Below are 23,677 nucleotides of genomic sequence, written 5' to 3'. Positions count from 1 at the left end.
GTACTGTGCTGTAGTGTTCTATGGTCTGGCAGCATCTGTGGAGAAGAATAAACAATTGATCTTCCGGGCTCTATCCTGCACCAAGAATGATCTTCTCCAGCATTTTGTGTGTGTATTTATGTATGTGTATATGTGTTGCTCTGGATTTCCAGCATATACCATTTTTATTCAACCTTCTTATTCTTTGTATAGAGATTTTATGCCTTTACAATGCACTGCTGTCCATAGTAGCTCGAAAAGGGAGAATGAGCAGCCAAAAGTCATGTTACATATTGATACCAACGACATGGGTAGAAAATGGGAGGTGGTTCTGAAAACAGAATAGAGATAGTTAGGAAGAAAGCTGAGATGCAGGACCTCAAGGTTAGTAATCTCAGGATTGCTGTCTGTACCACGTGACAGTGAGGATAGAAATAGAATGAGGTGGTAGATAAATGCATGGCTGAAAAATTGGAGCAGTGGGCAGGGATTCAGGTTTCTGGATAATTGGGACTTCTTCTGGGACAGGCATGACCTGTACAAAAGGTCACTTGAATATAACGGGCACCAGTATTCTTGCGGGCAGGTTTATTAGAGCTGTTTGGAGTGGTTTAAATTAATATGGCAAGGGCATGGGTACCACTAAAATACAGCTGATAGAGCAAGATTGATGGGTGTGATATGAATGTAAGGAAGGACAAGCCAATGATTGGGTACAAATGCAAACAGAGTAAACAGTTAAATTGTACCATAGAGGCAAAATTCAAAAGGGTGAAGAACGCAAGACTAAAGGTGCTATATTTAAATACGCGTAGCATTCAGAATAAGGTGGATGAACTCATGCTACAATTAGAGATTGGTTGGTATGACATTATGAGCGTCACTGAGTCGTGGCTGAAAGAAGGCCATAGTTGGGAGCTTAACCTCAAAGGATATACTTTATATCGAAAGGACAGACAAGAACGCATAGGCGGTGGTGTGACTTTGTTGGTAAGAGATGGAATTACATCTTTAGAAAGTAGTGACATAGGGTCAGAGAATGTTGAATCTTGTGAGTGGAGTTAAGAAACTACAAGAGTAAAAAAAACATTATTGGAATTGTATATAGGCGTCCAAATAGTAGCCAAGATGTGGAGTTGAGATTACAAAGGGAACTGGAAAAAGCACGTAATAACAGTAATGACTGATTGAAATGGTTGAATGGGGGACTTCCAGTGGTTGAAATAGGGGACTTCCATATGCAAAGGGATGGGGAAAATCAGGTTTGTGTTGGATCACAAGAGAGGGAATTTGTTGAATGCCTACGACGTGGCTTTTTAGAGCAGCTTTTTCTTGAGCCTACTTGGAGAAAAGCTATCTTAGATTGGGTGTTGTGTAATAACCCAGATCTTATTAGGAATCTTAATGTAAAGGAACCCTTAGGCGGCAGTGATCATAATTGAATTTGTACTTCAATTTGAGAGGAAGAGCATAAGTCACATGTATCAGTATCACAGTAGAATAAAGGAAATTACAGAGGCATGAGAGAGAAGCTTGCTCAGGTGGTTTGGAGGAGGACACTGGCGGGGATGACAGCAGAGCAGATGTGGCTGTAGTTTCTGTGAATAGTTCTCAAGGTGCAGGGTAGATATGTCCCACAGAAGAAGTAGTTCTGAAATGGCAGAGGTAGACAACCAGGGCTGATAAGGGAAATTAAGGACTGCATAAAAGCCCAGGAAGGGCATATAAGGAAGCAAAAGTGAGTGGAAAATTGGATGATTGGGAAGCTTTTAAAACCAAACAAAAGGCAACTAAAAATGCTAAAAGAAGGGAAAAGATTAAATATGAGGGCAAACTAGCCAATAATATGAAGTAGGATAATAAAAATTATTTTTTCAGTTATATAAAGAGCAAAAGGGAGGTGAGAGTTGATATTGGACTACTGGAAAATGATGCAGTGAAGTAGTAATAGGGGACAAAGAAATGCAGATGAACTTAATGTGTACACAGAATCAAGTTTATTATCATCGGCATGTGGTGAGAAATTTATCAGCAGCAGTTCAATACAACACATAATATAGAAGAAAATAAAAACACAAAATAAAATAATAATAATGACAAATAAAGAAGTAAGTCAATTACAGTATACATATATTGAATAGGTTAAAATAGTGCAAAAAACAAATACTTTATATTAAAAAAGCGAAGTAGTGTCCAAAAATTCAACATCCATTTAGGAATCGGAGAGCAGAGGGGAAGAAGTTATTCCTGAATCACTGAGTGTGTGCCTTCAGGTTTCTGTACCTCCTACCTGATGGTAATGATGAGAAAGGGGCATGCCCTGGCGATGTAGGTCCTCAATAATGGACACTGTCTTTCTGAGATGCCGCTCCTTGAAGATGTCCTGGGTACTTTGTAGGCTAGTACCCAAGATGGAGCCGACTAAATTTACAATCCTCTGCAGCTTCCTCTGGTCCTGCAGTAGAACCCCCCCCCCCACCCCTGCCAGTACCTGACAGTGATTCAGCCTGTCAGAATGCTCTCCACAGTACATATATAGAAGTTTTTGAGTGTATTTGTTGACATACAAAATCTCTTCAAACTATTAATGAAGTATAGCCTCTCTTTTGCCTTCTTTATAACTGCATTGATATGTTGAGACCAGGTTAGATCCTCAGAGATCTTGATACCCAGGAACTTGAAACTGCTCACACTCTCCACTTCTGATCCCTCTATTGAGGATTGGTATGTGTTCTTTCGTCTTACCCTTCTGGAAGTCCACAATCAGCTCTTTCATCTTACTAATGTTGAGTGCTAGGCTGTTGCTGTGATGCCAATCCACTAGTTGGCGTATCTCACTCCTGTACGCCCTCTCATCACCACCTGAGATTCTACCAACAATGGTTGTATCATCAGCAAATTTATAGATGGTATTTGAGCTATGTCTAGTCACACAGTCATGAATATATAGAGAGTAGAGCAGTAGACTAAGCACACACCCCTGAGGTGCACCAGTGTTGATCATCAGCGAGGAGAAGATGGTATCACCAATCCGCACAGATACTGGTCTTCCGGTTAGGAAGTCAAGGGTTCAATTGCAGAGGCAGGTACAGGGGCCCAGGTTCTGCAACTTCTCAATCAGGATTGTGGGAATGATGGTATTAAATGCTGAGCTACAGTCGATGAACAGCATCCTGACATAGGTGTTTGTGTTGTCCAGGTGGTCTAAAGCCATGTGAAGAGCCATTGAGATTGTATCTGCCGTTGACCTATTGTGGCGATAGGCAAATTGCATTGGGTCCAGATCCTTGCTGAGGCAGGAGTTCAGTCTGGTCATAATCAACCTCTCAAAGGATTTCATCACTGTAGATGTGAGTGCTACCAGGTGATAGTTATTAAGGCAGCTCACATTATTTTCCTTGGGCACTGGTATGATTGTTGCCTTTTTTAAGCAAGTGGGAACTTCCACCCGTAACGGTGAGAGATTGAAAATGTCCTTGAATACTCCCTCCATTTGGTTGGCACAGGTTTTGAGAGCCTTACCAGGTACTCCATCAGGATCTTCTGCCTTGCGAGGGTTCACTCTCTTTAAAAGCAGCCTAACATTGGCCTCTGAGACAGAGATCTCAGGGTCATCAGGTGCAGCAGGGATCTTCACAGCTGTAGTTGTATTCTCTCTTTCAAAGTGGGCATAGAAGGCATTGAGGTCATCTGGTAGTGAAGCATCGCTGCCATTTATGCAATTGGGTTTCGCTTTGTAGGAACCCTGCCAGAGTTGTCGAGCATCTGATGTCACCTCCAACCTCGTTCAAAACTGTCTCTGTGTCCTTGAAATAGCCCTCCACAAATCATACCTGGTTTTCTGGTATAGGCCAAGGTCACCAAACTTGAATGCCACAGGTCTAGCCTTCAGCAGGTGATGTACCTCCTGGTTCATCCACGGCTTTTGGATTGGGAATGTACAGTAAGTTTTTGTAGGTACACATTCATCCACACAAGTTTTAATGAAGTGGGTAACAACTGCAGCATACTCATCCAGATTTGAAGATGAATCCCTGAATACAGTCCAGTCCACTGATTCAAAGCAGTCCTGTAGGTGGTCCTGTGCTTCCCTTGTCCATACCCATTTGGTCCTCACACCTGGTGCTACAGTCTTCACTCTCTGCCTATACTCAAGGAATAGAAGTACAGCCAGGTGATCAGACTTCCCAAAGTGAGGGCGTCGACCACGGTAGGCATTCTTGATGGTGGTGTAGCAATGGTCCAGTGTGTTGTTTCCTCTGGTATTGCAGGTGATCTGTTGATGGTAATTGCTTAGTGATTTTTTTCAGACTGGCCTGGTTAGAATCTCCCAAAATGATGGTGAAGGCATTATGATGCACTGTTTCATGCATGTTGATCCCATTGCTCAGATCATCTAAAGCCTATTGACATTGGCCTGAGGTGGAATGTATACTGCTACCAAAATGACCCTGGAAAACTCCCGTGGTAGATAAAAAGGATGACGCTTCACTGCTGGATATTCTAGGTTTGGTGAGCAGAACTGGGACTGCACTAATATATTTGTACACGAAGAAGAGATAATCATGAGGCATACTCCTCCAGCTCTGCTTTGGAGAAACTCTATAGATCTATCCTGACGGTGTATGGTAAACCTGTCGATCTGAATCACTGCATCCAGTACAGAAGGGGTTAACCAGGATTCCATGAAACAAAGGATACACATGGTCCTAATGTCCCTCTGATTCAGAACCTTAGCTCTGAGATCATGAGTCTTCACCGTGGAAGACACTAGCAATGAGCCAGAGGTCCGGGGGGGTGGGGGCGGCAGGAGTGAGTGCCATTGCTATTACAATGGAAAGATTGCCAGGCAGACTGAAAGGTCTTAAGATGGATAAGTCACCTGGACCAGATGGACTACATCCCAGAGTCCTGAGAGAGGTTGCTGAAGAGATAACAGATGCATTGGTTATAATCATTCAAGAATTTCTTGATTCTGGCATAGTCCCTGAGGATAGTAACATTGCCAGTGTTACTCCACTCTTTAAGAAGGTAGGAAGACAAAAGAAAGGAAATTATATGCCAGTTAGGCTAAACGTAGTGGTTGGGAAAGTGTTGGAGATTAATTAATAAGGATGACGGTTCTGGATACTTGGAGACTAATGATAAAATAAGTTTCTGTAAAGGGAATTCTTGTCTGACATATCTGTTAGAATTCTTTGAGAAAGTTACAAGCAGGGTGGACAAAGGAGAGGCAATGGATGCCATTTACTTGGATTTTTAGAAGGCATTTGATAATGTGTCACACACAAGGCTGCTTAACAAGATAAGATCCTATGGTATTACAAGAAAGATTCTGGCGTGGGTAGAGGAATGGCTGACAGGCAAGAGGCAGAGAATGGGAATAAAGGGGACCTTTTCCAGTTGGATGCCAATGACCAGTGGTGTTCCTCAGGGGTCAATATTGGGACCGCTGCTTTTCACGTTGTTTGTCAGTGACTTAGATAATGGAATTGATGGCTTTGTGGCAGAGTTTGCCGATGATACAAAGATAGGTGGAGGGATAGGTAGTGCTGAGGAAACAATACGATTGCAGCAGCATTTGGACAAATTAGAAGAATGGGTAAAAAAAAATGGCAGATAGAATACAGTGTTGGGAAATGTATGGTAATGCATTTAGGTAAAAGGAGCAATAGTGCAGATTAATATCTAAATGGGGAGAAAATTCAAATATCAAATGTGCCAAGGGACTTAGGAGTCCTTGTGAAAGACCCCCTGAATGTTAATTTACAGTTTGAGTCTGTCATAATGAAGGCAAATGCAATGTGGGCATTTATTTCAAGGGGCATCAAATATAAAAGCAAGGAGATATTGCTGAGGCCTTATAAGGCATTAGTCAGGCCTCATTTAGGGTATTGTCAACAGTTTTGGGCCACATCCTTTCCGAGATACGTTGTGTCATTGGAGAGAGTCCAGAAGAGGTTCACAAGGTTGATTCCAGGAATGAGGGTTAACATATGAGAAGTAAACATATGGGAATAAAAGGATCATTTTCTGGTTGGCTGCCAGTGACTAGTGGTGCTACGCACGGGTCAGTGTTGGAACCACTTTTTTTTACGCTGTATATAAATGATTTAGAAGATGGAATAATAGATGGCTTTGTTGCCAGGTTTGCAGATGATATGAAGATTGATGAAGGAGCAGGTAGTGTTGAGGAAACAGATAGGATGCAGAAGGACAGATTAGGAGAATGGGCAAGAAAGTAGCAAATGAAGTACAATTTTGGAAAATGAATGGTCATGCACTTTGGTAATAGAAATAAATGTGTGTACTAGTTTCGAAATGGGGAGAAAATCCAAGAATCTGAGAAGCACAACACCTTCAACTTGTAGATTGAGTTGGTGGTGAGGAAGGTAAATGCCATGTTAGTATTCATTTCAAGAGGTCTAGAATACAGGAATAAGGATGTGATGCTGAGGCTTTATAAGGCATGGGTGAGGCCTCACCTTGAATATTGTGAACAGTTTTGGAACCCTCATCTGAGAAAAGATACGCTGGCATTGAAAAGGGTCCAGAGGAGTATCACAAGGATGATTAAGAAATGAAAGGGTTATCGTACAAGTAAAGTTTGGTAGCCCTGGGTCTGTACTCGCTGGAATTCAGAAGGAAGGAAGAGGGGAATCTCATTGAAACCTTTTGAATGTTGTAAGGCCTAGACAGGGTAGATGTGGACAGGATGTTTCCCATGGTGGGAGAGTCTAGGACAAGAGTGCACAGCCTCAGGATAGAGGGGCACCCTTTCAAATCAGAGATGTAGAGAAATTTCTTTAGCCAAACAGTCGAATTTGTGGAATTTGTTGCCACGTGCTGCTGTGGAGACCAGGTCATTGGTGTGTTTAAGGTGGAGATTGATAGGTTCTTGATTGGACATGGCATCAAAGGTTACGGGGGGAAAGCCAGGAACTAGGGTTGAGGAGGAGATAAAAAAAAGGATCAGCCATGATTGAATGGTGGGGCAGACTAATTCTGATCCCATGTCTTATGGTCTTATGGAGTGTTTGGAAGCTTTGGAATATAGAAGAATGCGGGGGAATCAAGGGGAATCAACCTTTTAGAATGGAGGTATGGAGGAATTTTTTTTTAGCTAGAGAGTGGTGAATTTGTTGAATACTCTGTCACAGCCTGCGGTGGAGGCTAGGTCCTTGGGTATATTTAAGGCAGAAGTTGATAGTTTCCTGATTGTTCAGGACATCAAAGGATCTGGCGAGAAGGCAGGTACATGGGGTTGAGTAGGATCCGGGATTAGCCATGATGGAATGGCCAAGCAGACTCGATGGGCTGAATGGCCTAATTCTGCTCCTTTGTCTTATGGTCTAAAACATTTCACGTGACACAAGTCAGTGATAATATCTGATTCTGATTTGAGAGATTTTATAACTCAAAAGGCCATTACATAGTTTGAAAGTTTAAACTGGTTTGTCACTATGTTGAGAAGCTGTGAGACTTGAATTGTCTATTATGTAATCTGTTGAATATGACAGATAGGGCTTCAAATTGCTTTTTGAAATAGCCAGATGGCCAGAAATTGAGGATGCAATTGTGATGGCAATCAGAAATGCATTGCCTACTGTACTGCCTTTGTAGGTACATGCTGTGCGTGAAATGGCTATGATAGCCTAAGAATTGTAGTGTTCTCTAATATTTTCTGCAATAAATTACCATGTGTAAATGATTTTATTTATTTACTCCGAGCTGTAAAAGTGTTGCACGTAAACACGATGCTACCGTTGCGGATCTAATTGTTTAATCCACAAGTGCGATACATGTAATTCAATGGATTAGTTTTATTCACCTCTGATTTTGGCAAAGGGTTTTATTCTTATTTCTCAACACCATTCTTTGTTAAAGTTATTCAAATTAACAACAAACCATAAATGGTACAGGACAGAAAGGTTCATTGTGCTATTTCAACCTAGCTGCCTAGCTCTTTCACTTTGCCTCTCTTTTATCTCCATCATGCAACATCTACCCCATCTCATCTCATCTATCTCTCTTAGCTATCTCTGCCATCTTTTTCAGATGGTGCATTCCTGATTGTCGTAACTTGTACCATCCTGGTTTTATTTTGAAATGCTGCATCAGACCTTCCCTTAACCTTTTCTATTCTAAAATGATCATCTCCAATTTTTCATGCAATCAAGTCTTCCACTTTGGTAGCAATCTATTTCAAAAACTTACTATGTAGCCATACTGTCAAACAGTACCGAAACAGGCCCTTCAGCCCAACTCGTACATGTCAACCAAAAGGTCTATGTATCAGTCCAAGTATCTTCTAAATGTAGTTGTTGTTGCACTTAGCTCATCCACTTATCCTGGCAGCTCATTCCATATGCTGACCACCCTCTTGGTGAAAATATTGACCCTCGGGTTCTTATTAAATCTCTCCCTTCTCACCCCAAATCCATGCTGTGCAAATGCATATTTCAAATCTATACATAAGCCCAAAACATAGATTTCTCTGGACCTGCTGAGTTCCACCAGTATTTTGCGTGTTTTTCTCTGGATTTGCAGCAGCTGCTGAATCTGTTGTATTTATGCCAAGTTATGGTGCTTCACTTCCCTATTTTCTACCCATGGGGAAAAAAGAATTCTTGCTTTAGTATCCATGAAGCCAAATATATTGTATGCAGTTTTATCAGTAATGCAGATTTCTTCTGACACCTTCAGAGACTGTGTACACAATCCAAAATTCCTACCTTCTTTAGAAACAGTGAATAGGGCCCTGTCACTCTCTTCCTTTGCTTGGAATTCTTTATAAAATGATCTCCCAGACTTTTACTGGATTGGTGTCAATATTAGTATCTTCATTTAAAACTAAGGTCTGACCAGATATCAGTGAAGACAATTACTATTGCCTTCCCCAGTGGTTGTTGTTAAAGGCAGCACAAAATTGGTCCAAAATTTGTTCTGTTTGTGATGTTCATTTAGTGTCTCTGGATGTCAGTGTCATTTATATTTTTTATTGGCATTAAATCCCTACAATGGGTGGAAGATAGGGGTGAGGGGGGATGTGCTTCATAACCACATCGAATGGTGCAATGACCCAAATGTTGGGTGATTCCAGGACCGGGGACATAGCCTCAACAGAGGGTCATCCATTTAGAACATAGATAAAGAGGAATTTCTTTAGCCAGGGGTAGTGAATCTGTGGAATTCATTGCCACAAATGGCAGTGGAGACCATGTCATTGGGTATATTTAAATTGGAGGTTGGTAAGTTCTTGATTGATCAGGGTATCAAAGCTTATGTGAGAAGGCAGATGGGTTGAAAGGTTGAAAGGCGTAATTCTGTTCCTATATCTTATGGACCTAGTAAAACCATCCGCAATCCCCTCCTGGAATGTAAAGTCATAGACTTGTACAGCCTGGAAAATGGTCCTTTTGCATATTCATATACATACTGACCAAAATTATATTCAAAATAAACCTATTTCCCACCAATTGGCCCATTTTCCTCTTAACCTCTTGTCATCCATATACCTGTACACATACTTCAAACCACCACCTTTGGAGTGTGGTCCATGTACTGCAGCTACCACTCATTGTTATTTTGTTAAGTTGCCCTCTAGGTTCTCATTAATCAGAATCAGGTTTATTATCACCGGCATGTGATGTGAAATTCATTAACTTAGCAGCAGCAGTTCAATGCAATACATAATCTAGCAGAGTGAGAAAAAAATAATAAATAAAATAAAACATAATAATAAATGAACAAGTAAATCAGTTACCTATAATGAATAGATTATTAAAAATGTGCAAAAGCAGAAATACTGTATATTAAAATGTGAGGTAGTTCCAAATCTTCAAAGTCCATTTAGGAATTGGATGGCAGAGGGGAAGAAGCTGTTTCTGAATCGCTGAATGTGTGCCTTCTGTACCTCCTACCTGATGGTAACAGTGAGAAAAGGGCATGCCCTGGGTGCTGGAGGTCTTCAGTAATGGACGCTGCCTTTCTGAGACACCGCTCCCTAAAGATGTCCTGGGTACTTTGTAGACTAGTACCCAAGATGGAGCTGACCTGATTTACAAACTTCTGTAGTTTCTTTCGGTCCTGTGCAGTAGCCCTTCCATACCAGACAGTGATGCAGCCTATCAGAATGCTCTGCAAGGTACAACTATAGAAGTTTTTGAGTGTATTTGTTGACATGCCAAATCGCTTCAAACTCCACTGTATTGCCTTTTTTATAACTGTATCAATATGTTGGGACCAGGTTAGATCCTCAGAGATCTTGGCACCGAGGAACTTGAAGTTGCTCACTCTCTCCACTTTTGATCCCTCTATGAGGATTGGTATGTGTTCCTTCTTCGTCTTGCCCTTCCTGAAGCCCAAAATCAGCTCTTTCACCTCTGACCTTAAAAGTATATTTTTGAGTTTTTGTTCCCTAGTCCTGGAAAAAAGATCACTTACCCTATCAATGCCCTTCATGACCTTATATTCATCCTACGAGATCACTTCTGTGCTCCAAGAGGGAAAGGCCCTGCCCATCTAACCTCGTCCTATAACTAAGCCTCTTGAGCCCTGACAACATTTTTGTAAATCTTTTTCGCATTCTTCCATATAATCATATTGTTCCTATAACAGGGTGATCAAACCCCAACACACTGCTCCAAGTGTGGCCTCACCAAACACTTGGACAATTGCAACATAACTTCCAGCTTCTGTATTTAGTGGATAAAGATTCGACGTTTTGGACCGAGACCTTTCATTAGGCCCTGATAAAGGGTCTCGGCCCAAAATATCGACTGATTATTCATCTCCATACGTGTTGCTGATCTGCTGAGTTCCTCCAGCATTTTTATGTGTGTTGCTCTGGATTCCCAGCATCTGCAGAATCTCTTGTGTTCTATATTTAGTATCGATTGATGAAAACCGGAATACTGAAAGTTGCCTTCAGTGCTTTTTGTACCTCTGACTCCATTTTAAGAGAATTATGCATCAGTACTCTAAACTCCCTCTCTCTTGCAGCAGTACCTTGAGCTCTTACGTTCAATGTGTAAGTCCCACTTTGATTTATAGAACATAGAAACATATAGAAAATAGGTGCAGGAGCCTTTCGAGCCTGCACCGCCATTCAGTATGATCATGGCTGATCATCCAACTCAGAACCCTGTACCTGCTTTCTCTCCATACCCCCTGATCCCTTTAGCCACAAGGGCCATATCTAACTTCCTCTTAAATATAGCCAATGAACTGGCCTCAACTGTTTCCTGTGGCAGAGAATTCCACAGATTCACCACTCTCTGTGTGGAGGAGTTTATCCTCATCTCAGTCCTAAAAGGCTTCCCCTTTATCCTTAAACTGTGACCCCTCGTTCTGGGGTCAACATTCCAACATTGGAAACAATCTTCCTGCATCTAGCCTGTCCAATCCCTTTAGAATTTTATACATTTCAATAAGATCCCCCCTCAATCTTCTAAATTCCAGTGAGTATAAGCCTAGTCGATCCAGTCTTTCTTCATATGAAAGTCCTGCCATCCCAAGAATCAATCTGGTGAACCTTCTCTGTACTCCCTCTATGGCAAGAATGTCTTTCCTCAGATTAGGGGACCAAAACTGCACACAATATTCTAGGTGCGGTCTCACCAAGGCCTTGTACAACTGCAGTAGAACCTCCCTGCTCCTGTACTCAAATCCTTTTGCTATGAATGCCAACATAACATTTGCCTTTTTCACCGCCTGCTGTACCTGCATGCCCATCTTCAATGACTGGTGTACGATGACACCCAGGTCTCGTTGCATCTCCCCTTTTCCTAATCGGCCACCGTTCAGATAATAATCAGTTTTCCTGTTCTTGCAACCAAAGTGGATAACCTCACATTTATCCACATTAAATTGCATCTGCCATGAATTTGCCCACTCACCTAACCTATCCAAGTCACCCTGCATCCTCTTAGCATCCTGCTCACAGCTAGCACCGCCGCCCAGTTTCGTGTCATCCGCAAACTTGGAGATGCTGCATTTAATTCCCTCGTCTAAATCATTAATATATATTGTAAACAACTGGGGTCCCAGCACTGAGCCTTGCGGTACCCCACTAGTCACTGCCTGCCATTCTGAAAAGGTCCCGTTTACTCCCACTCTTTGCTTCCTGTCTGCCAACCGATTCTCTATCCACATCAATACCATACCCTCAATACCGTGTGCTTTAAGTTTGCACACTAATCTCCTGTGTGGGACCTTGTCAAAAGCCTTTTGAAAATCTAAATATACCACATCCACTGGCTCTCCCCTATCCACTCTACTAGTTACATCTTCAAAAGATTCTATAAGATTCGTCAGACATGATTTTCCTTTCACAAATCCATGCTGACTTTGTCCGATGATTTCACCTCTTTCCCAATGTGCTGTTATCACATCTTTGATAACCGACTCTAGCATTTTCCCCATCACCGATGTCAGACTAACCGGTCTATAATTCCCCGGTTTCTCTCTCCCTCCTTTTTTAAAAAGTGGGGTTACATTAGCCACCCTCCAATCCTCAGGAACTAATCCAGAATCTAAGGAGTTTTGAAAAATTATCACTAATGCATCCACTATTTCTTGGGCTACTTCCTTAAGTACTCTGGGATGCAGACCATCTGGCCCTGGGGATTTATCTGCCTTTAATCCCTTCAATTTACCTAACACCACTTCCCTACTAACATGTATTTCCCTCAGTTCCCCCATCTCACTAGACCCTCGGTCCCTTACTATTTCCGGAAGATTATTTATGTCCTCCTTAGTGAAGACAGAACCAAAGTAGTTATTCAATTGGTCTGCCATGTCTTGTTCCCTATGATCAGTTCACCTGTTTCTGACTGTAAAGGACCTACATTTGTCTTGACCAATCTTTTTCTTTTCACGTATCTATAAAAGCTTTTACAGTCAGTTTTTATGTTCCCTGCCAGCTTTCTCTCATAATCTTTTCTCCCTTTCCTAATTAAGCCCTTTGTCCTCCTCTGCTGGTCTCTGAATTTCTCCCAGTCCTCAGGTGTGCCGCTTTTTTTTTTGCTAATTTATATGTTTCTTCTTTGGACTTGATACTATCCCTAATTTCCCTTGTCAGTCACGGGTGCACTACCTTCCCTGGTTTATTCTTTTGCCAAACTGGGATGAACAATTGTTGTAGTTCATCCATGCGATCTTTAAATGCTTGCCATTGCATATCCACCGTCAACTCTTTAAGTATCATTTGCCAGTCTATTTTAGCTAATTCACGTCTCATACCTTCAAAGTTACCCTTCTTTAAGTTCAGGACCTTTGTTTTTGAATTAACTCTGTCACTCTCCATCTTAATGAAGAATTCCACCATATTATGGTCACTCTTACCCAAGGGGCCTCGCACGACAAGATTGCTAACTAACCCTTCCTCATTGCTCAATACCCAATCTAGAATGGCCTGCTCTCTAGTTGGTTCCTCGACATGTTGGTTCAGAAAACCATCCCGCATATACTCCAAGAAATCCTCTTCCTCAGCACCCTCACCAATTTGGTTCACCCAATCTATATGTAGATTGAAGTCACCCATTATAACTACTGTTCCTTTATTGCACGCATTTCTAATTTCCTGTTTAATGCCATCCCCAACCTCACTACTACTGTTAGGTGGCCTGTACACAATTCCCACCAGCGTTTTCTGCCCCTTAGTGTTATGCAGCTCTACCCATATCGATTCCACATCCTCCAGGCTAATGTCCTTCCTTTCTATTGCGTTAATCTCCTCTCTAACCAGCAATGCTACCCTACCTCCTTTTCTTTCCTGTCTATCCCTCCTGAATATTGAATATCCCTGGATGTTGAGCTCCCATCCTTGGTCACCCTGGAGCCATGTCTCTATGATCCCAACTATATCATATTCATTAATAACTATCTGCACATTCAATTCATCCACCTTGTTACGAATGCTCCTCACATTGACACACAAAGCCTTCAGGCTTGTTTTTACAACACTCTTAGCCCTTATACAATTATGTTGAAAAGTGGCTCTTTTTGCTTTTTGCCCTGGATTTGCCTGCCTGCCACTTTTACTTTTCACCTTACTACTTTTTGCTTCTACCCTCATTTTACACCCCTCTGTCTCTCTGCACTTGTTCCCATCCCCCTGCCACATTAGTTTAAACCCTCCTGAACAGCAGTAGCAAATGCTCCCCCTAGGACATTGGTTCCAGTCCAGCCCAGGTGTAGGCCGTCCTGTTTATACCGGTCCCACCTCCCCCAGAACTGGTTCCAATGCCCCAGAAATTTGAATCCCTCCCCCTTGCACAATTTTTCAAGTATTCATCTGAAATATCCTTCTATTTCTACTCTGACTAGCACGTTGCACTGGTAGTAATCCAGAGATTATTGCCTTTGTGGTCCTACTTTTTAGTTTATCTCCTAACTCCCTAAATTCACCTTGTAGGACCTCATCCCGTTTTTTACCTATATCGTTGGTACCTTTGTGCACCATGACCACTGGCTGTTCACCCTCCCATTCCAGAATGTCCTGCAGCCGCTCAGGGACATCCTTGACCCTTGCACCAGGGAGGCAACATACCATCGTGGAGTCTCGTTTGCAGCCGCAGAAACACCTATCTATTCCCCTTACAATTGAATCCCCTATCACTATAGCTCTCCCACTCCTTTTCCTTCCCTCCTGTGCTGCAGAGCCACCCATGGTGCAATGAACTCGACTGCTGCTGCCTTTCCCTGATGAGACATCTCCCCCAACAGTATATCTGTTTAGGAGGGAGATGACCTCAGGGGACTCCTGCACTACCTGCCTACTGCTACGCTGTCTAGTGGCCACCCCTTCCCTTTCTGCCTGTGTAGCCTTTTCCTGCGGTGTGGCCAACTCACTGAACGTGCTGTTCACGACTTTCTCAGCATCGCGGATGCTCCAGTATGAATCCAATCGCAGCTCCAGACGCTCAATGTGGTCTGCCAGAAGCTGCAGTTGGACACACTTCCTGCACACACAGTCGTCAGGGACACTGGAAGTATCCCTGATTTCCCACATGCTGCAGGATGAACAAACCACGGGGCCGATCTCAGCTGCCATGACCTACTCAATACTTGCCTCAACTTTTGAAACTTTCTCCTTTGAAAGGAACTTACCCGGCCTCACCTCACTTGGAGTGAAGCTCGTCCTCAGCCTCTTCTCGTCGAAGCCTCTCGAGTCAAAACCTCAAATCTCCACTCCTTCACTGGCCCACTCACTCACTGGCTGCTTTCCACATAGAACAGTACAGCAATGGACAGTTCATTCGGCCCAGGAACTTTTCTCTTGTAGTTTGACCTTTGATAAGGAGAAGCTTTTATAGATCTGCGTGGCATTTGGTATTGTAAATTCCTTGAAGAGTTCAGCGATGATGACAGAGTTGTTTGTTTTTAAAGGAATGATTAACAAGAATGATAGCAAGATTACATGTTATTTGTTGTTAGTTGTGGTGAGAAGGTTCAATCTTAATATATTTATTGATTCCATGCCAACCAACTTATATTTTTATTAATGATCTATCAAGATCATTTAATTATCAATATTTTTATTAATGATTTAAAGAGTTTTAATTATTTCTAGAATTTCCTGCATTGTCACCCCAGTCACATAGCTTGCCAAATCTCATTTTAATTGAAAATAGTAGTCAAAAGGTTTTGCAAATGGGGAATTGTGTTATTGTGCATGTTTTGCTGTTTGCATGCTAGACATTCGATAGATTTAAATCTCTCAGACGCCTTGTGTGCAGCCAACTTGACTTAGACAAGGAAATAAAATTTGTGCCAGCTTGGTGCCTTAATGATTGGAGATGGATACAAGATTGTAGATTTTGATTTATACAACATCATAGCATTACCAACTTATGAAACAATATAAAGGTAAATTGTTACTTTTGAAAAAAGATTTTAAACTGAAACTTGAGGCAACTTAAAAGTCATAGCACAGAAACAGGCCCTTTGGCCATTAGTCCATGCCAAACTATTAATCTGATTAATTCCATCCACCTGCACCCAGACCATAGTCCTCCAAATCCCTCCCATTCATGTACCTATCCAAATTCCTCTTAAATGTTGAAATCGAGCCTGCATCTGCCATTTCTACTGGCAGCTCATTCCACACTCTCACCACCCTCTCAATGAAGAAGTTCCCCATCATGTTGCCCTTAAAAATTTTTATCCTTCACCTTTAACCCATGAGGGGATGATGAAGGGAATTGATCGTGTGGATACCCAGAGGCTTTTTCCCAGGGCTGAAATGGCTAACACGTGAGATAATAGTTTTAAGGTGGTGGAAATGGGTACCGAGGGAATGTCAGGGGTAAGTTTTTCACACAGAGAGTGGTGGGTGTGTGGAATGCACTGCCACTGATGGTGGTAGAGGTGGATTCAATAGGGTCTTTTAAGTGCCTCTTAGATAGGTACGTGGAGCTTAGAATAATAAAGGCTATGTGCTAGAGGAATTCTAGGCAGTCTCTAGAATAGGTTACATGGTTGGCACAACATTGTGGGCCGAAGGGCCTGTAATGTGCTGTAAATTTCTATTTTCTATGTTTGCCCCATGACATCTAGTTTTAGTCTCACTCAACCTCAGTGGAAAGAGTTTGCTTGCCTGTATCCTCTCTATACCCCTCTTAATTTTGTGTACCTCTATCAAAGCTCCTCTCCTTCTCTTACACTCTACAGAATAAAGTCCTAATCTACTACTCAACCTGTCCCTATAACTCAAGTCCTAGCAACATCCTTGCAAATTTTCTCTGCACTCTTTCAATCTTATTGGCATCTTTTCTGTAGGTAGGTGACCAGAACTGCACATGATACTCCAAATTAAGTTTTACTTAGGTCTTATAAAACTTCAGCATAACAGCCTAACTTCTGTATTTAGTACTTTGAAAGTCAAGCCAGCACAGGTTGTGTGTGTTGTATTGGACCTATACTATGAATGGTAGGGCATCAGAGAGTGTAATGGAACAGAGGGACCTTGAAGTGCAAGTCCATAATTCATTGAAAGCGATGTCACAGGTACACAAGTGATGAAAAGGGCATTTAACACGCTGGCCCTTTGTCAGTACCTTGAGTCTGGGAGTTTGGACATTACGATGCAGATATATAACTCCGTGCTGAGGTTGCACTGGGTCCATTTTGGTTACCTTGTTTCAGGAAAGACCTGGTTAAACTGGAAAGTATGCAGAAAAGTGCCAGGACTAGTGGGCCTGATTTATAGGGAGAGATTGGCTAGGCTAGGTCTTTATTCTTTTGCATGTAGGTGAATGAGGGGCAACTTTATAAAAGTATTTATAAGTATGAGATGTGTCGATAAAGGGAAGAGTAGCAGTCTTTATCCCCAGGTAGGTGAAATCAAAACTAAGGTGTGAGGAGAAATATTTAAAAAGGACGAGAGACAATTTTTTTATTTTGGGGTGGCGAATACATAGAATGAGCTGCCAGAGGAAGTGGTTCAGGCAGGTACAATAATATCATTTAAAAGCACTTGGGTAAGTATGTAGGGGGGCTGAGTTTAGAGGGATAAGCACCAAACACAGGACATTGGGACTACCTGGATGGACTCATTGGGCTGAAGAACTTGTGTCCATGCTGACAATAGACAATAGGTGCAGGAGTAGGCCATTCGGCCCTTCGAGCCAGCACCACCATTCACTGTGATCATGGCTGATCATCCACAATCAGTACCCCGTTCTTGCCTTCTCCCCATATCCCTTGACTCCACTATCTTTAAGAACTCTATCTAACTCTTTCTTGAAAGCATCCAGAGAATTGACCTCCACTGCCTTCTGAGGCAGAGCATTCCACAGATCCACAACTCTCTGGGTGAAAAAGTTTTTCCTCAACTCCATTCTAAATGGCTTACCCCTTATTCTTAAACTGTGGCCTCTGGTTCTGGACTTCCCCAAAATCGGAACATGTTTCCTGCCTCTAGTGTATCCAATCCCTTAATAATCTTATATGTTTCAATCAGATCCCCTCTCATCCTTCTAAATTCCAGTGTATACAAGCCCAGTCGCTCCAATCTTTCAACATATGACAGTCCCACCATCCCAGGAATTAACCTCGTGAACCTACGCTGCACTCCCTCAATAGCAAGAATATCCTTCCTCAAATTTGGAGACCAGAACTGCACACAATACTCCAGGTGTGGTCTCACCAAGGCCCTGTACAACTGCAGAAGGACGTCTTTGCTCCTATATTCAACTCCCCTTGTTATGAAGGCCAACATGCCGTTAGCTTTCTTCACTGCCTGCTGTACGTGCATGCTTACTTTCAGTGACTGATGAACAAGGACACCTAGATCTCGTTGTACTTCCCCTTTTCCTAACTTGACGCCATTCAGTTAGTAATCTGCCTTCCTGTTCTTGTCACCAAAGTGGATAACCTCACATTTATCCACATTAAACTGCATCTGCCATACATTTGCGTACTCACCCAACCTGTCCAAGTCACCCTGCATTCTCATAACATCCTCTTCACATTTCACACTGCCACCCAGCTTTGTGTCATCTGCAAATTTGCTAATGTTACTTTTAATCCCTTCTTCTAAATCATTAATGTATAGTGTAAATAGCTGCAGTCCCAGCACCGAGCCTTGTGGTACCCCACTAGTCACTGCCTGCCATTCTGAAAGGGACCTGTTAATCCCTACTCTTTGTTTCCTGTCTGCCAACCAATTTTCTATCCATGTCAGTACCCTAACCCCAATGCCATGTACTCTAATTTTGCCCACTAATCTCCAATGTGGGACCTTATCAAAGGCTTTCTGAAAGTCCAGGTACACTACATCCACTGGCTCTCCCTTGTCCATTTTCATAGTTACATCGTCAAAAAATTCCAGAAGATTAGTCAAGCATGATTTCCCCTTCGTAAATCCATGCTGACTCGGACCAATCCTGTTACTGCTATCCAAATGTGCTGCTATTTCATCTTTTATAATTGACTCCAGCATCTTCTCTACCACTGATGTCAGGCTAACTGGTCTTTTATTCCCTGTTTTCTCTCTCCCTCCTTTCTTAAAAAGTGAGATAACATTAGCTACCCTCCAATCCTCAGGAAGTGATCCTGAATCTATAGAACATTGAAAATTTATTACTCTGTATTGCTCTGTGACTGACAGTGTCTTGGTTGAGGGACATTGCACAAGAAAATTAAGCATACCATCATGTCTCTGGTGATGTTAGCCCTTGAACTGGTGTTATGAGTTTGAATGCAATTTACCGAGTCATTGGCTTTATACAGCATCCATCTACAAATGTGAATTCAATTTCTTTCTAAGTGTTTTGTAAACCCTCTTGCATGAAAAAGCAAATGCTTATTTCAAATGTTGCCGAGTGTTATTGCGAGGGGGGGGGGGGGATAATCTCCTTGCTTATTAAGATGGATGGTGCGACTACAATACATCTGCCAAAATTTCTCACAGACCCTCTTTCAAAAGAAGCTACTTAATATAAATGGGTAATTAGATTGCAAGTGCTAATTCAAACAATTTAGTAGCAAATGAATAGGCTCTATTATTTTCAACAAGGAAACTGGTATGGTTTAGTACTTGGTATTGTTGATGTGGGGGTTGGGATGGAAGAAGGAATACATATGTGAAGAAGAGAGGAAAGTTTTACTGAGATACAATGGTTGAAGGTGTCGGCCCCACATTTTGCTATGAATGAGCTGAAGATAAATGGGGTTTGGTGGGAGGATGGGCAGATGTAAAAGGGAAAAAAACAAAGTTCAGACACATTACTGATATTGAAACACTGATGCCTGAGAACAGAAAAGCCTGCAGAAAGTGATGGGTATAGCACTTCTACAGGAGAGCTGCCATAAGAAAGCAGCATTCGTCATCAATGACCCGCACCATCCAGGTAACACCCTCCTTGCTGCCACCATTGGGAAGGAGTTACAGGAGCCGTCGGTCCCATTCCACCAGGTTCAAGAGTATCTATTACCCTGTGACCATCAGGTTCCTGAGCCAGCATGAATATCCTCCACTCTGAACTGAATTCACAATCTATGGACAACTGTATGAGGTCTACAGCTCATGTTCTCAATATTTTTTATATATTTATTGGTATTTTTTTGTATTTGCACAGCTTGTGTTTTGCAGATTGATTGTCTGTTAGTCTTTGTATGTAGTGTTTTACTGGTACTATTGTATTTCTTTGTTCTATTGTGAATGCCTGCAAGAAAATGAATATCAATGTAGTATGTTTTGCCATATTGATAATAAATTCAACCTTGAACTTTGAATTACTTGGTACCCTCTGCCAAATAACAATTTGCGGTTAGTCCAAGACTGGGAGGAATTGGGGGAGTTTAAACCTGGGAAAAGTTGCTTCATGGAAAGGCTATAGTGCATGGCTTTTCCAACCTGGAGTCCACAGACCCCTCGGTTAATGGTAAGGGTTCATGGCATTAAAAAGGTTGGGAACTTCTGTTCCAGGGATATTATGCTGACAGTTCACTTGAAATCCTGATTCATTTTTTTCAGACACTATGCTGATGTTTGACAGGTAGCCAAAATGAATTGACTCATTTATTGGGGAAACATCTTGTAATCAGTATGAAAATTTAATAAAATCTTGCTTGGCGAGTGGCATTTTGAAGTCATACCCACGTGCTCATCTGCGTGACCCTACCTTTTGCAAAGATGGGTCTTTAAAAATAAGAGTTGAGTATCCATGTTTTTCTGACACACGCTAGTGTGGTATGGGAGGAAACGTGTAATTTAGGCCTTAACCTTTTTACTATGGGAGTAAAGTGCAGTGATGCTAGAAAGTTTGTGAGCCCTTTTAGACTTTTCTTTATTTCTGCATAAATATGATCTAAAATGTAATCAGATCTTCATCTATCCTAAATCTAGATAAAGAGATAATTAAATAAATAACACAAAAAATATACCGGTACTTGTTTATTTATTGAGAAAAGTGATCCAATATCACATGTATTCGTTGGAAAAAATATGTGAATCTTTACTTTCAGTAACTGTTGGGACCCCTTGCACAGCAATAATATCAAGCAAACATTTCCAGTAACTATTGTCTCAGTCCTGCACATCAGCTTAGAGGAATTTTAGGCCGTTCCTCCTTACAAACTGCTTCAACTCTTGGATATTGGTAGGCTTCCTTGCATGAACTACTTGCTTCAGTTCCTTCCACAACAATTCTATAGGATTAAGGTCAGGACTTTGACTTTGACTTTGACTTTGACCCAGCTATTCCAACACATGAACTTTCTTTTTAAACCATTCTCTTGTTGACTTACTCTTGTCTTTTGAATCATGGTCTTGTTGCATTATCCAACTTCTATTAAGTTTAACATTCTCCTGTAAAATGTCTTGATATAATTTTGAATTCATTGTTCCCTCAATATTTGCAAGCTGTCTAGGCCCTGAGGCAGCAAAGCAGCCCCAAACCATGATGCTCCTTCCACCACGCTTCATAGTTGGGGTGACGTTTTGGTGTTGGTGTGCAGTGCCTTTTTTCCTCCAAACATAGCAGTGTGCATTTCTGCCAAAAAGTTCAACTTTTCTTTCATCTGTCCAGAGAACCTTGTCCAGAAGCATTGTAGAACATCCAGATGGTCTTTTGCAAACTTGAGACGTGCAACAATGGTTTTCTGGAGAGCACTGGTTTCCTCTGTGATGCCCTTCCATGAACACCATTCTTGTTCAGTGTTTTTCTTATAGTGGGCGCACGAACACAGACTTCTAGAGATTGCCGCAGATCTTTTGCTGTTACCCTTGGGTTCTTTTTCACCTCCTTCAGCACTGCACATTGTGGTCTTAGTGTGGTCTTTGCAGGATGCCACTCCTTGAGAAAATAGCAACAGTACTGAGTTTCCTCCATTTGTAGACAATTTCTCTTACCGTAGACTGATGAACACTCAGGTCTTTAGAAATGCTTTTGTAGTCTTTTTGTAATTGTAGTTGTAAATCTAGCCAGCTCCATCTTGGCCACTAGCCTACAAAGTACCCAGAACATCTTTAGGGAGCGGTGTCTCAGAAAGGCAGTGTCCATTATTAAGGACCTCCAGCACCCAGGGCATGCCCTTTTCTCACTGTTACCATCAGGAAGGAGGTACAGAAGTCTGACGGCACACACTCAGTGATTCAGGAACTGCTTCTTCCCCTCTACCATCCAATTCCTGAATGGACATTGAAGCTTTGGACACTACCTCACTTTTTTTTTAAAATACAGTATTTCTGTTTTTGCACATTTAAAAAAAATCTATTCAATATAGGTAATTGATTTACTTGTTTATATATTATGTTTTTTTATTTATTATTATTTTTCTCTCTCTGCTAGATTATTATTGCATTGAACTGCTGCTGCTAAGTTAACAAATTTCACGTCACATGCCGGTGATAATAAACCTGATTCTGATTCTGAGGTGTAACTTCATGCATCTCTACAATTCTTCTTCTAAGGTCCTGTGAAAGCTGCTTTGATCGAAGCATGGTGCACATAAACAGATCTTTCTTGAGAAGAGCAGGCTCTGTCAGTAACCTGACTATGTGTGTCTTTTTTTTATATAGGGCAAGCCACCTCTACAACCCACACCTCCAATCTCATCTCATTGATTGGAACACCTGACTTCAAATAGCTTTTGCTGAAGGCATCCCAGGGATTCACATACTTTTTCCAACAAATACATGTAATATTGGATCATTTTCCTTGATAAATGAACAAGTATCATGCTTTTTTCTGTTATTTATTTAATTGGGTTCTGTCTAGTTTTTGGACTTGCATGCAGATCTGATCACGTTTTAGGTCATATTTATGCAGAAAAAGAGAAAATTCTACAGGGTTCACAAACTTTCTAGCACCACTGTAAGACTGAATTTGGCAGAATTACAAAAGGCTAAAGCTAAATAACATTGTCAAAATCTTTTCTGATAAATGAACATTTATGAAGCTATTTATTTTAAACAACTTAATTTCTTAATCTGTTCTTTTTTCTTGTTTCAGCTGTTGGAATAGGGTCGTGGTGCTTCCACATGACATTGAAATATGAAATGCAGGTGAGCTGTTCCATAACTATCCAATAGTAATTTAAATTTAAGCTTTAATTGCTGACAGCCTTGCTGATCTAACTTATTTGGACATTCGTGGTCTAGGCCATAAGGCATAGGAGCAGATTTGGGCCATTCGGTCCATCGAGACTGCTCTGCCATTCCATCATGGCTTATTTATTATTCCTCTCAACCCCATTCTCCTGACTTCTGCCCTTAACCTTTGACACTTTTATTAATCAAGAGTCTATCCACCTCCACGTTAAATATATCCAGTGGCTTGGTCTCTACAGCTGTCTGTGGCAATAAATTCCACAGAATCACTACTACCTTCTGGCAAAAGAAATTTCTTATCTCATCAATTCTAAAAGGATTTCCTTGTATCCTGAGGTTGTGCCCTCTGGTTTCAAGATTCTTCCACTACAGGAAACATACTCCCTGCATTCACTCTAGGCCTTTCAATATTCCATAGGTTTCAATGAGATCCTCCCTTTATTCTTTTATATGCAGATGAGATGAACAAGCTTCCAGTTACAATCAAACTTAATGATGGTCGGAAGAAAATACAAGGATATATTGTAGTTTTTGTCATCTGAATCTTTTAAATTTGATCAGAATGTCAATTTAAACTTAAGTCCCTATACTTAAAAAAATGGCCAATACTAATTCAGAATGGATTCAGAAGCATCT

The 23,677-nt window shown here is 41.4% G+C and overlaps 1 protein-coding gene and 1 long non-coding RNA gene across 5 annotated transcripts in view; one reads left to right on the top strand and one right to left on the bottom strand.

Moving 5' to 3' along the window:
* The window catches only part of LOC140725985 (uncharacterized), a 41,558-nt gene extending 26,219 nt beyond the window's left edge, over positions 1-15,339 (bottom strand). The window contains exon 1 of the long non-coding RNA XR_012098556.1: positions 15,094-15,339. This is a non-coding gene — a long non-coding RNA (uncharacterized lncRNA). The remainder of the gene's footprint in view (positions 1-15,093) is intronic.
* acer3 (alkaline ceramidase 3) overlaps positions 1-23,677 on the top strand; it is a 287,701-nt gene that overhangs the window by 108,601 nt on the left and 155,423 nt on the right. For all 4 annotated transcript variants that reach the window (XM_073044269.1, XM_073044271.1, XM_073044270.1 and 1 more), the window contains exon 3: positions 22,944-22,996. In XM_073044269.1, coding sequence (XP_072900370.1) covers positions 22,944-22,996 — 53 coding nt within the window. The remainder of the gene's footprint in view (positions 1-22,943; positions 22,997-23,677) is intronic.

Source organism: Hemitrygon akajei, chromosome 4 (genome assembly GCF_048418815.1).
Source record: "Hemitrygon akajei chromosome 4, sHemAka1.3, whole genome shotgun sequence".
In the NCBI taxonomy this organism is placed as follows: Eukaryota; Metazoa; Chordata; class Chondrichthyes; order Myliobatiformes; family Dasyatidae; genus Hemitrygon; species Hemitrygon akajei.
The sequence above is the reverse complement of the archived record's forward strand: the minus strand, read 5'-3'. Positions and strand labels throughout refer to the sequence as shown.